General features: G+C 44.5%; 2 protein-coding genes across 2 annotated transcripts in view; one reads left to right on the top strand and one right to left on the bottom strand.

The window, feature by feature from the left end:
• CHP1 (calcineurin like EF-hand protein 1) overlaps positions 1–13,709 on the bottom strand; it is a 58,405-nt gene that overhangs the window by 39,130 nt on the left and 5,566 nt on the right. Inside the window, exon 2 of the mRNA XM_033190463.1 lies at positions 3,236–3,308. Coding sequence (XP_033046354.1) covers positions 3,236–3,308 — 73 coding nt within the window. The remainder of the gene's footprint in view (positions 1–3,235; positions 3,309–13,709) is intronic.
• Positions 7,188–8,307, top strand: LOC117070827 (calmodulin-1). Its single transcript, XM_033190464.1, has one exon. The coding sequence runs from the start codon at positions 7,260–7,262 to the stop codon at positions 7,707–7,709; it is 450 nt and encodes a 149-aa protein (XP_033046355.1). The 5' UTR covers positions 7,188–7,259; the 3' UTR covers positions 7,710–8,307.

The following is a 13,709-nucleotide window of genomic DNA, read 5'->3' as shown; positions in this document are numbered from 1 at the left end:
GGCGGAGCTTGCAGTGAGCTGAGAGCCGGCCACTGCACTCCAGCCTGGGCGGCAGAGCAAGACTCCGTCTCAAAAAAAAAAAAAAAAAAAAAAAAAGCAATAGCTCATTTTAAAAAACACTTTTCAATTATTTTCCAGCATACAGCAAACATCATAAGAACACACACATTTAGAAACCACTGACTTTCTACAAAGAAGAAAAGAACTCAGAACTAATATAAGCCGGGCGTGGTGGCTCACGCCTGTAATCCCAGCACTTTAGGAGGCCAAGGTGGGCAGATCATGAGGTCAGGATATCGAGACCATCCTGGCTAACACGGTGAAATCCCGTCTCTACTAAAAAAATACAAAATTAGCCGGGCGCGGTGGCTCAAGCCTGTAATCTCAGCACTTTGGGAGGCCGAGGCGGGTGGATCACGAGGTCAGGAGATCGAGACCCTCCTGGCTAACACGGTGAAACCCCGTCTCTACTAAAAATACGAAAAAAAAAAACTAGCCGGGCGTGGTGGCGGGCGCCTGTAGTCCCAGCTACTCGGAGGCTGAGGCAGGAGAATGGCGGGAACCCGGGAGGCGGAGCTTGCAGTGAGCCGAGATTGCGCCACTGCACTCCAGCCTGGGTGACAGAGCAAGACTCTGTCTCAAAAAAAAAAAAAAAAATACAAAATTAGCCAGGCGTGATGGCACGCGCCTGTAGTCCCAGCTACTTGGGAGGCTGAGGCAGGAGAATCGCTTGAACTTAGGAGGTGGAGGTTGCAGTGAGCCGAGATTGCACCACTGTACTCCATCTGTGTGGCAGAGCAAGACTCTATCTCAAAAAAAAAAAAAAAAAAGGACTAATATAAATTATATGTCTTTACTGGGTGGTTAAGTCTGAATTTATGAGCAAAGTATAAACTCAAAGGAATTTTTAAGTATTGGAGCTGAAATTAAAAACAGAGATTTCCAATCTTGTTATTTTTCAAGTGTAAATTCTCATAGTTTTAATAGTGTCTTCAATGAATGGTGCTGGGACAACCAGATATCCACATGCTAAGAAAATGATGTTGGACTCTTCTCTCACACCATATACAAAACCAACTCAAAATAAATCAAAAGACCTAAATATAAGAAGTAAAATTATAAAGCCCTTACAAGAAGATAAAGGGATAAGTCTTTGGGACACTGGATTTGGCAATGGTTTCTTATATATGATACCAAAAGCACAAGCACCAAAAGAAATATTAAAGAAATTGGACTTCATCAAAATTAAAAACTTTTGTGCTTCAAAGAACACTATAAAGAGTGAAAAGACAATTCATATGACCCACAATTCCACTGCTAGGTGAATGTCCAAGAGAAATTAAAACGTGCACCCAAAAATGTTCAAAGCAATACTATTTGTAATACTCAAAAGGTGTAAACTCAAATGTTTACCAACTGCTGAATGGAAACACAAATGTGACATATCCATATGACAGACCATTTATTCAGCCATAAAAAGGAATGAAGTACTGGTCCTACATCATGGATGAAGAAGTCAGTTTGTCTGTTTGACACAAAGTCTCTCTCTGTCGCCCAGGCTGGAGTACAACAGCACAATCTGGGCTCACTGCAACCTCCGCCTCCCAAGTTCAAGCAATTCTCCTGCCTCAGCCTCCTGAGTAGCTGGGATTACAGGCACCCACCACTACGACTGGCTAATTTTTGTATTTTTAATAGAGACGGGGTTTCCCCATGTTGGCCAGTCTGGTCTCGAACTCCTGACCTCAGGTGATCCACCTGCCTCGGCCTCTGAAAATGCTGGGATTACAGGCATGAGCCACCACGCCTAGCTGGAAGAAGTCAGTTATAAGACCACATAATTCCATTTATATGAATTGTCCAGAGAGAAAAAGAAGGTAGATTTATGATTGCCAGGGGATGAGAGAAGGAGGAAACAGGTTTGCTTAACCACATGCTTAATGAGTACGGGGTTTCTATTTGGGGTGATGATTATGTCCAAAGGCTTAGCAACTGTATTCCTCCCGCTTTATGCTACATCCAACACCTGTGCTAGAAGCTATCTAAAGTAGTCCTAAGCTGCTTCATGCCAGCCAAAAGGAAAGGCAACAGCTTCAGTACATGCCAATCAAAGATGAAGAATCCCAGTATAAGAAAGGTTGCTACTGAGAGTTAGTGTGGGAGATAATGGTAAATAATGTTTCATTTGACTATGGTAAGACAATTACAAACATAAAACAATATAGTATTGCATCACTCTGATATCATATACTTCCCCAGACCAGAGTTTCTCAATTTGGCACTACTGACATCTAGACCAGAATAATTCTTTGTCATGTGGGCTGTCCTGTGCACTGTAGGATGTTTAGCAGCATCTCTGGCCACAACCCACTACGCACTAGTAGCATTCTCCAGTCATGGCAATTACAAATGTTTCCAGACATTTTGCCCCAGGCGGCAAAATGGCCCTCACATGAGAACTACTGCTCTAGACTAAAATACTGAACATTCTGTCCAACATTAACATACATAAAGTGATGAACCTTAGGGTTATGGGTTGGTAAATGAGAGAAGACAAAATAACCTGGACCACTTGGGACTGCCATGGGTCAGCTTCCTAAAAGCCAGTGTTTGGGAAAGGATTATGGGAAAATGTAAGCAGAGAGAGCTGAAATCTTGAAAATACATTCCTAGTATCAGAACAATGACCACCTAAATGAAGGGGAGTTGGAATAAAGCAGCACGCACCTGGTAATGCATTTAATTGTCATAGTTCTGCTGATTTTTTTTTTTTTTTTCAGATGGAGTCTTGCTCTGTTGCCCAGGCTGGAGTGCAGTGGAGCAATCTTGGCTCACTACAACCTCTGCCTTCAGGGTTCAAGTGATTTCCTACTTCAGCCTCCTGAGTAGCTGGGATTACAGGCGCCTGCCACCACACTGGGCTAATTTTTGTATTTTTAGTAGAGACGGGGTTTCACCATGTTGGTCAGGCTGGTCTCGACCTCCTGGCCTTATGATCCGCCCATCTTGGCCTCCCAAAGTGCTGGGATTACAGGCGTGAACCACCGTGCCCAGCCTGTTCTGCTGATTTAATTGCCTTGTGGATCAATGATGCTCAAAGACCAGAGGAGAAATGGTCCCTGCTATCTGCATGCTGGATGCCTATCATGTCTACCCTAGGGATAAAGGCAGCTATTCAGACACTGCCAGAGAGTTTCTGGTTTCTGTGAGGAAAATAAAGAAAAACACTGCCTACCTGAGAGTCCCGTTCTCTCCTTTGTCCAGGCTGGTGAACCGGCTGTAGAGGCGAGTGATTTGACTGTGGGAAACTAAAGAGCACAAAATTAGTCCCAGCTGGGGGGAGTAGCCCTCATTCACGCTAAACCCACCCCTCGCTGTCAAATGCTTCAAAATTCAGTAGGACAGGGAAGTCGCAACTCTTATCTCTAGAATGTTAAAGCAGAAAGTTTAAAAGCTAAAGAATGAAAGGAGTTAGAAAATAAACTAAATCGGGCCGGGCGCGGTGGCTCAAGCCTGTAATCCCAGCACTTTGGGAGGCCGAGACAGGCGGATCACGAGGTCAGGAGATCGAGACCATCCTGACTAACACGGTGAAACCTCGTCTCTACTAAAAAATACAAAAACTAGCCGGGCGAGGTGGCGGGCGCCTGTAGTCCCAGCTACTCGGGAGGCTGAGGCAGGAGAATGGCGTAAATCCGGGAGGCGGAGCTTGCAGTGAGCTGAGATCTGGCCACTGCACTCCAGCCTGGGCGACAGAGTGAGACTCCGCCTCAAAAAAAAAAAAAAAAAAAAAGAAAATAAACTAAATCAAGGGCTAATTCAATCTCAGGAATGAAGTCTAGGCTTAATTAAGACTGTGATGAATATCAGATAGTTAAGATTTAACAAAACAAAGGCAAATTTTTGTCCTGTCCTCTTCTGTCCAATCCTATCCCATCCTATTTTATTGAGACAAAGTTTTGCTCTTGTCACCAAGGCTGGAGTGCAGTGGTAAGATCTCAGCTCACTGCCACCTCCGCCTCCTGGGTTCAAGTGATTCTCCTGCCCCAGACTCCCAAGTAGTTGGGATTACAGGTGCCTGCCACCACACCCAGCTAATTTTTTGTATTTTTAGTAGATATGGGGTTTCCCCATGTTGGCTAGGCTGGTCTTGAAATCCCGACCTCAGGTGATCCACTCGCCTTAGCTTCCCAAAATGCTGGGATTATAGGGGTAAGCCACCATGCCCGGCCCAAATTTAGTTTAAAAGGAAGCTGTGAAACTTGCATGTTTCAATGCGCTGACTTAGACACTAAGAAAATGTATGTTTTTACTTTATTTTATTTTACTTTTTTCTTTTCTTTTCTTTTTTTTTTTGAAACGGAGTCTTGGCCGGGCGCGGTGGCTCAAGCCTGTAATCCCAGCACTTTGGGAGGCCGAGACGGGCGGATCACGAGGTCAGGAGATCGAGACCATCCTGGCTAATACGGTGAAACCCCGTCTCTACTAAAAAATACAAAAACTAGCCGGGCGACGAGGCGGGCGCCTGTAGTCCCAGCTACTCGGAGGCTGAGGCAGGAGAATGGCGTGAACCCGGGAGGCGGAGCTTGCAGTGAGCTGAGAGCCGGCCACTGCACTCCAGCCCGGGCGGCAGAGCAAGACTCCGTCTCAAAAAAAAAAAAAAAAAAAAAAGAAACGGAGTCTCGCTCTGTGGCCCAGGCTGGAGTGCAGTGGCCGGATCTCAGCTCACGGCAAGCTCCGCCTCCCGGGTTCACGCCATTCTCCTGCCTCAGCCTCCCGAGTAGCTGGGACTACAGGCGCCCGCCACCTCGCCCGGCTAGTTTTTTGTATTTTTTAGTAGAGACGGGTTTCACCATGTTAGCCAGGATGGTCTTGATCTCCTGACCTCGTGATCCGCCCGCCTCGGCCTCCCAAAGTGCTGGGATTACAGGCTTGAGCCACCGCGCCCGGCCTACTTTTTTCTTTTCTTTACTTTTTTTCTGAGATGGGGTTTCACTCTTGTTGCCCAGGCTGGAGTGCAATAGCAAGATCTTGGCTCACTGCAACCTCCGCCTCTCAGGTTCAAGCGATTCTCCTGCCTCAGCCTCCCAAGTAGCTGGGATTACAGGCACCCACCACTAAGCCCAGCTAATTTTGTATTTTTAGTAGAGACAGGGTTTTGTCATGTTGACCAGGAGGGTCTTGAACTCCTGACCTCAGGTGATCCACCCGCCTCAGCCTCCCAAAGTGCTGGGATTACAGGTGTGAGCCACCATGCCCAGCCTATTTTACTTATTTTTCAAATTTTATTTTATTTTATTTTTTGGGGATAGAGTCTCACTTTGTCACCCAGGCTGGAGCGCAGTGATGCAATCTCAGCTTACTGTAACCTCCACCTCCTGGGTTCAAGTGATTCTCGTGCCCCAGTCTCCCAAGTAGCTGGGATTATAGGCATGAGCCACAGTTCCCAGCTAAAAATGCCTGTTTTGATTGAAAAAATATCTATGATCAGTTTGCTGTTTTAGGCTGTACTGCTAGGTAGATGTTGTGTGTAGAATGTTTGATGGGGGTACATCAAACAGATTCTATTTTAAATATCTGGTTTACTCCTACACCAAGATTAGAGGTTTTATCTTTTCCCTAGGGATGGACCTTTGGGTAAAAGATCAGCCTCTTTTCTGTGATTGCATGAGCTTCACTGAGTTCCCAGGAAGGGAACTGGCTCCAAGGAAGCAAATTAGGCAAATTCGTAAAATGGTCATGCTATTATCAGATGACACCTACCAGAAAGCTATTTTGCTCCTCATTTTGGATTCAGTCCATAAACTCAAGATACAAGTTGACAATTAAAATGACGCAATAATGGCAGGTACACAATGACACTAAAAACTCAAAAAGGCCTTTCTGGGAAAAAGTTTAGTCTCCTGATAGACTGGAAGTAAGAGAGAGGAAACAAACAGAGTTATCGGAGGAGAAAAGACAACAGCCAAAAAGGGTGTGACAAGCGTGGACTTTGTCCTAGCCTGTACCTTCAGAGGTTTAAAGTGGTGGCCAACGTAGTTCTGATAAGGTGTCCTCCTGCCTCAGCTCATGAAACAAAAATTTACTTGTAGTATTGGGAACAATGGGACAAAGTAAACAGGGGCAAGCAGGTAGTGAGTGGCCCAGAGCTAGGATAAAAGGACACACTGTGTGCGGCTGTGAATTCTTCAGCATCAGGTTTCACCCTCGAAGCTGGGCTCTGTTCTGTCCTAGCGCTGTAAGGTGATCACTGAGCAGAGAAGGCAAAAGCATTTCCATCAGGGCAGAGCCAGCAGGGATCCAGTCACTAAGGAGACAGTTGTGGACTGTTTTGCCAGACAGGCAGGTGTAAATGGCTCACTGTGAAGTGTACACACACGTGAGGGTTAGGCAGGCAGATTCTGATTCCATTCCTAGCACCACCACTTACTAGAGAGGAGTATGTGAATGGGATCGCAAAGCGAACTCACCAGTCAATGAAAGGAAAGTGCTTGGCGAAGTGCCTGGCACATAGCAAGCACTCCAGGTTAGCTATTATCAGCATCATGCTTACATCCTGAGCCTGAAGGCACACGTATTACCACTGCACTAATTACTCCCCATTTCCCTGCTGACTTTGCCAGTTACAACCATTTTCTTTAAGAAGTTGACCAGTCTATCCCAGTTCTGGCCTCAGGCCTCACAGGCTACTCTTGCACTAAAGTTCCCTTTAGTTTAGCAAAAATAAGTCAGTTATAGAATTACTAAATTTCAGGCCGGGCGCAGTGGCTCACACCTGTAATCCCAGCACTTTGGCAGGCCAAGGGGGGTGGATCACGAGGAAAAGATATCGAGACCATCCTGGCCAACATGGTGAAACCTCGTCTCTACTAAAAATACAAAAATTGAGGCCGGGCGCGGTGGCTCAAGCCTGTAATCCCAGCACTTTGGGAGGCCGAGACGGGCGGATCACGAGGTCAGAAGATCGAGACCATCCTGGCTAACACGGTGAAACCCCGTCTCTACTAAAAAAATACAAAAAATTAGCCGGGCGAGATGGCGGGCGCCTGTAGTCCCAGCTACTCGGGAGGCTGAGGCGAGAGAATGGCGTAACCCGGGAGGCGGAGCTTGCAGTGAGCTGAGATCCGGCCACTGCACTCCAGCCTGGGCGACAGAGCGAGACTCCGTCTCAAAAAAAAAAAAAAAAAAAAGAGTCCGAGTGGAGCGAGCTAGCTGAGTGGTTGTGTGGTCGCGTCTCGGAAACCGGCAGCGCTTGCAGCATGGCTGACCAACTGACCGAAGAGCAGATTGCAGAATTCAAAGAAGCTTTTTCACTATTTGACAAAGATGGTGATGGAACTATAACAACAAAGGAATTGGGAACTGTAATGAGGTCTCTTGGGCAGAATCCCACAGAAGCAGAGTTACAGGACATGATTAATGAAGTAGATGCTGATGGTAATGGCACAATTGACTTCCCTGAATTTCTGACAATGATGGCAAGAAAAATGAAAGACACAGACAGTGAAGAAGAAATTAGAGAAGCATTCCGTGTGTTTGATAAGGATGGCAATGGCTATATTAGTGCTGCAGAACTTCGCCATGTGATGACAAACCTTGGAGAGAAGTTAACAGATGAAGAAGTTGATGAAATGATCAGGGAAGCAGATATTGATGGTGATGGTCAAGTAAATTATGAAGAGTTTGTACAAATGATGACCGCAAAGTGAAGATGTACAGAATGTGTTAATTTTCTTGTACAAAATTGTTTATTTGCCTATGTTTGTAACTTATCTGTAAAAGATTTCTCCCTACTGTCAAAAAAATATGCATGTATAGTAATTAGGACTTCATTCCTCCATGTTTTCTTCCCTTATCTTACTGTCATTGTCCTGAAACCTTATTTTAGAAAATTGATCAAGTAACATGTTGCATGTGGCTTACTCTGGATATATCTAAGCCCTTCTGCACATCTAAAGTTAGATGGAGTTGGTCAAATGAGGGAACATCTGGGTTATGCCTTTTTTAAAGTAGTTTTCTTTAGGAACTGTCAGCATGTTGTTGTTGAAGTGTGGAGTTGTAACTCTGCGTGGACTATGGACAGTCAACAATATGTACTTAAAAGTTGCACTATTGCAAAACGGGTGTATTATCCAGGTACTCGTACACTATTTTTTTGTACTGCTGGTCCTGTACCAGAAACATTTTCTTTTATTGTTACTTGCTTTTTAAACTTTGTTTAGCCACTTAAAATCTGCTTATGGCACATTTGCCTCAAAATCCATTCCAAGTTGTATATTTGTTTTCCAATAAAAAAATTACAATTTAAAAAAAAAATAAAAAAAAAAATAAAAAAAAAAATAAAAATAAAAATAAAAATAAAAATACAAAAATTTGCTGGGCATGGTGGCGTGCACCTGTAGTCCCAGCTACTTGGGAGGCTGAGGAAGGAGAATCACTTGAACCAGGGAGGCAAAGGCTGCAGTGCCATTTTCATTTCTTCATGTACCTTTTTTTGAGACAGAGTTTCGCTCTTGTTGCCCGGGCTGGAGTGCAATGGTACAATCTCGGCTCACCACAACCTCCGCCTCGCGGGTTCAAGTGATTCTCCCGCCTCAGCTCCCAAGTAGCTGGAATTACAGGCATGCACCACCACGCCCAGTTAATTTCGTATTTTTAGTAGAGACGGGGTTTCTCCATGTTGGTCAGGCTGGTTTTGAACTCCCAACCTCAGGTGATCCACCCTCCTCAGCCTCCCAAAGTGCTGGGATTACAGGCTTGAGCCACCGCGCCCGGCTTGTCGTATATCATCTAATATCAGTCACTTGTATACTTTACTAAGTTGTAATAGCTTGCTTTTCATTTAGTAATTCACACTTTTTCTATATTGCTTTGGAGTACTTCTTAATCCAATTTATATAATTTTAAAATTGGAAGAAATGTTATCTAATCCGACCCCTTCAATGAACAAATGAGAGCCAGGCATGATGGCTGGCACCTATAATCCCAGGACTTTCAGAGGCAGAGGCAGGACGATGATTTGAGGCCAGGAGTTCAAGACCAGGCTGGGGAACAGAGTGAAATCTCTTCTCTACAAAAATAAAAAATAAAATTATTTTAAACCAAAAAAATCCACAAATGAGCCATTAAACATCTTTCTAATCTATATCATCCAAAATAACTGGGCACTGAGGCCGGGCGCAATGGCTCACGTCTGTAATCCCACCACTTTGGGAGGCCGAGGCAGGCGGATCATGAGATTAGGAGATCAAGACCATCCTGGCTAACACGGTGAAACCCTGTCTCTACTAAAAATACAAAAAATTAGCCAGGCTTGGTGGTGGGCACCTGTAGTCCCAGCTACTCGGGAGGCTGAGGCAGGAGAACGTCGTGAACCCGGGAGGTGGAGTTTGCAGTGAGCAGAGATCACGCCACTGCACTCCAGCCTGAGTGACAGAGCGAGACTCTGTCTCAAAAAATAATAATAATAATAATAATAATAAATAAAATAAAATAACTAGGCACTAAAACCTCCTATAGTATGTTAAGACCAGTTTATGGCTGCTAAATTCAAAATATGGCAGGGTGTGGTGGTTCAAGCCTGCAGTCCCAGTACTTTGGGAGGCTGAGGGCAGCCAGATCACCTGAGGCCAAGAGTTCAAGAGCAGTCTGTCCAACATGGTAAAACCCTGTCTCTACTAAAAATACAAAAATTAGCCAGGTGTGGTGGTGGTGTAATCTCAGCTACTTGGGAGGCTGAGGGAGGAGAATCGCTTGATCCTGGGAGGCAGAGGTTGCAGTAAGCTGAAATCTCACCACTGCACTCCAGCCTGGGTGACACAGTGATATTACGCCTCAAAATAAACAATAACAAAAAAAGTACTAATATGTTAAAAATAAATAATGTAAATAAGTAGCCAAAACATTAAAAAAAATCTGCTATCTTCCAGGACGAACTGGGTTTTACAGAAGTCAGTGGAGAAACAAAACCAAATGTCAACTTTTAATATTAACGAATACGGTCATATCTAAACTAATCTCGAAAATTTTAGGACAAATTTTAGAACCATAATGATATGGTTACAAGTAATTCTGTTAACACAAAGAAGGAGAGAAGGCTTTAATTTAGGTACCAAATTCACTGTGACAAAGAATATAAAGCAATTTCAGAACAACCCCAATCTACCTATAAAGGAGCTACACCATCTATGTGTAGAAAGGTATTGGAACTGGTGTGAATGAAGGCAGATCATGTTTCCAGTGAAGTATTTTCCCTAGAAGGCTCTAAGCTAGTCAGACAGGTGCCCAAAACCTGCACAATTCTTGGTAACTCAAAGGAAGTATCAGGAGTTGACAGTTACTCTCAGAGAAGGCCGTGCATATAAACATGTCTTTTTTTTTTTTTCAGTCAGAGTCTCGCTTTGTCACCCAGGATGGAGTGCAATGGCGCAATCTCAGCTCACTGCAAACTCCGCCTCCCGGGCTCAGGCCATTCTCCTGCCTCAGCCTCCAGAGTAGCTGGGACTACAGGTGCCCACCACCACGCCCAATTAATTTCTTTTTTGTATTTTTAATAGAGATGGGGTTTCACCGTTGGGCAGGATGGTCTCGATCTCCTGACCTCGTGATCCATCCACCTCGGCCACTCCAAAGTGCTGGGATTACAGGCGTGAGTCACCGCTCCTGGCTATAAACATGTCTTGAATAAAGCTGTATTTTTTCTCCACTGGTATGAGTAAATAATCATTTCAAATTGTTGAAAGATTATGTAAAAGACCCTGTTTGGCTGAGGGTGGTGTCTCATGCCTGTAATCCTAGCACTTTGGGAGGCTAAAGTAGGAGGATCCCTTGAGGAAAGACCAGTTCAAAACCTGGGCAACAAAGCAAGACTTCATCTCCACAATCAATCAATGAATCATTAGCTGGGCATGGTGGCATATTCCTGTACTCCCAGCTACCTGGGAGGCTGAGGTAAAAGGACTGTTTCAGCCCAGGATTTCAAAGTTGCAGTGAGGTATGATCACACCCCTACACTCCAACCTGGGTGACAGAGTGAGACTCTAACTCAAAAAACACACACACACAAAAACCAAAAAAAGACGCTGTTAACCTTGCTGAAATCTTTCTATCATCACTGCATTGTGCAAAGAGGAGGAAGGCATTTCAGAGAAGTGCCAAGCAGAAATGGCAGAGGGAAGAATAAAAACAAAAAGGGAGTAAGAAAAAGTTATTTTGGAGGGCCAGGCGTTCACATCTGTAATCCCAGCACTTTTGGAAGGTGGGTGGATCACGAGGTCAAGAAATCAAGACCATTCTGGCCAACATGGGGAAACCTTGTCTCTACTAAAAATACAAAAATTAGCCGGGCATGGTGGCGGGTGCCTGTAGTCCCAGCTACTCGGGAGGCTGAGGCAGGAGAATCACTTGAACCCAGGAAGCAGAGGTTGCAGTGAGCCGAGATGGCGCCACTGCACTCCAGCCTGGCGACAGAGCGAGACTCCGTCTCAAAAAAAAAAAAAAAAAGAAAGAAAGAAAAAATAAAAGTCCTTGCCTTTATTCCAAATCTTAATGCAGAAGAACAGATTGATAACCTAGGTAAAGATTACAAGTGCAGCTAAAGGCAGCTCTAGATAAAGGAAAGTTGAAGCCTGTGCTTCCCGGAACACACTATACCTTAGCATTCCCCCTGACGTGAAGACTTCAAGCACTGGACTAGTCTCTTACGATTAAGAGAGATTTTAAAACATTATATAAAACAAATAAAATCTACCTTCTTATAATTGGAGAAATTTGAATAGGAAGTGAATGATAGATGATATTAAGGTGACTCACACCTATAATCCTAGCCCTTTGAGAGGCAGGCAGATCACCTGAGGTTAGGAGTTTGAGACCAGCCTAGCCAACGTGGTAAAATCTCATCTCTACTAAAAATAAAAACAATTAGCTGGGCATGGTGGCACATGCCTATAATCCCAGCTACTTGGGAGGCTGAAGCAGGAAAATCACTTGAAGCCAGGAGGCAGAGGTTGCAGTGAGCTGAGATCGCTCCACTGCACTCCAGCCTGGACGACAAAAGTGAAACTCCATCTCAACTTAAAAAAAAAGAAAAAGAAAAGAAAGAAAGAAAAAAAGGGGCCGGGTGTGGTGGCTCACGCCTGTAATCTCAGCACTTTGGGAGGCTGAGGTGGGTGGATCACCTGAGGTCAGGAGTTCGAGACCAGCCTGGCCACCATGGCAAAACCCAGGTTATTGCTACAATTAAGTGAATTAAGGGTGATGATTATAGAAACTCCTAAGACATTTGTTGCTATCCTCAATTACACCTTTTTTTTTTTCAAATAAGCTTTATGAAAATGCGTAAGTCTGAAAGAAGGTAGAACAAAGACAATTTAGCAAATATTTTAGTCCCTACTAAAAATACAAAAAATTAGCTGGGCCTGGTGGCAGGCACCTGTAATCCCAGCTACTTGGGAAGCTGAGGCAAGAGAATTGCTTGAACCCAGGAGCCAGAGGTTGCAGTGAGCTGAGATCGAGCCACTGCACTCCAGCCTAGGCAACAAGAGCAAGACTCTGTCCCGCCCCCCCCCAAAAAGATAATATTAAATAGTATTATCAACTTTCTTAGGTGTGATAATGGTATTGTGGTTACATAAAAACCATCCCGATACTTATGGGATACATGCAGAAGTATGAAAGGGTGAAGAGTTCTAATACCTACAACTTTCAAACGGTTTATCCAAAAATTTACATAAATAAAGCTTATATTTTTGCAGCTGCTGCTGGGGTCAATTATCCTCTGAATGAATAAACCTCCAACTACTCTTATGCTCTGGACCACTGTCCCCCCTTGCAATCACAAAAAAGTTCCTGGCCAGTGGCTCACATCTGTAATCACAGCACACTGGGGGACTGGGATGGGCGGATCACCTGAACTCAGGAGTTCAAGACCAGCCTGGGCAACATGGTGGAACCCTATCTCTACAAAAATAAAAAATCAGCCAGGCATGGTGGCATGTGCCCATAGTCCCAGCTACTCAGGAGGCTGAGCTGGGAGGACTGCTTGAGTCCAGGAGCTTGAGGCTGCAGTGAGCTGTGATCATGCCATTGTACTCCAGCCTGGATGATAGAGCAAGACCCTGTCTCAAAAAAAAAAATAAAAATTAAAAATCAGGCTTGATTTTGGGAGGTGGGTGGATCACAAGGTCAAGAGATTAAGACCGTTCTGGCCAACATAGGGAAACAGTGGCTCACATCTGTAACCCCAGTACTTTGAAAGGCTGGGGTGGAAGGATCACTTGAGGCCAGGAGTTTGAGGCTGCAATGAGCTATGACTGCACTACCACACTTCAGCCTGGGCAATAGAGTGAGACCCTGTCTCAAAAAAAAAAGTTCTTAGGGTCTCTTTCCCACAGTGCCCTCTAATTGACAAATAATTGCTTCTTACCCCTTTATGGCAACAAATGAGGATAAAACTTTGCACTAGAACTCGAAAAGTACAGAGCTTTATAAGTCACTTAACCCAAAACCAGCTAGAGGTGTTAGTTATCCATGCATTTCCATTCAACAGAAGGCAGAAGACAGCCGGGTTTTCTGCAGTGACGGAACCGGGTTTTCTGGTGAGGGCTGTGAAGGGTCCTACATTTAGATGCACGAGAAACCTGAAGTTGAATTTCCACTTACATTCTAGCCATGAAATTGTTTTCAAGTGGCCGGGCGCGGTGGCTCAAGCC

The sequence above is a fragment of the Trachypithecus francoisi genome, unplaced genomic scaffold, assembly GCF_009764315.1.
Source record: "Trachypithecus francoisi isolate TF-2019V2 unplaced genomic scaffold, Tfra_2.0 Lachesis_group3, whole genome shotgun sequence".
In the NCBI taxonomy this organism is placed as follows: Eukaryota; Metazoa; Chordata; class Mammalia; order Primates; family Cercopithecidae; genus Trachypithecus; species Trachypithecus francoisi.
The sequence above is the reverse complement of the archived record's forward strand: the minus strand, read 5'-3'. Positions and strand labels throughout refer to the sequence as shown.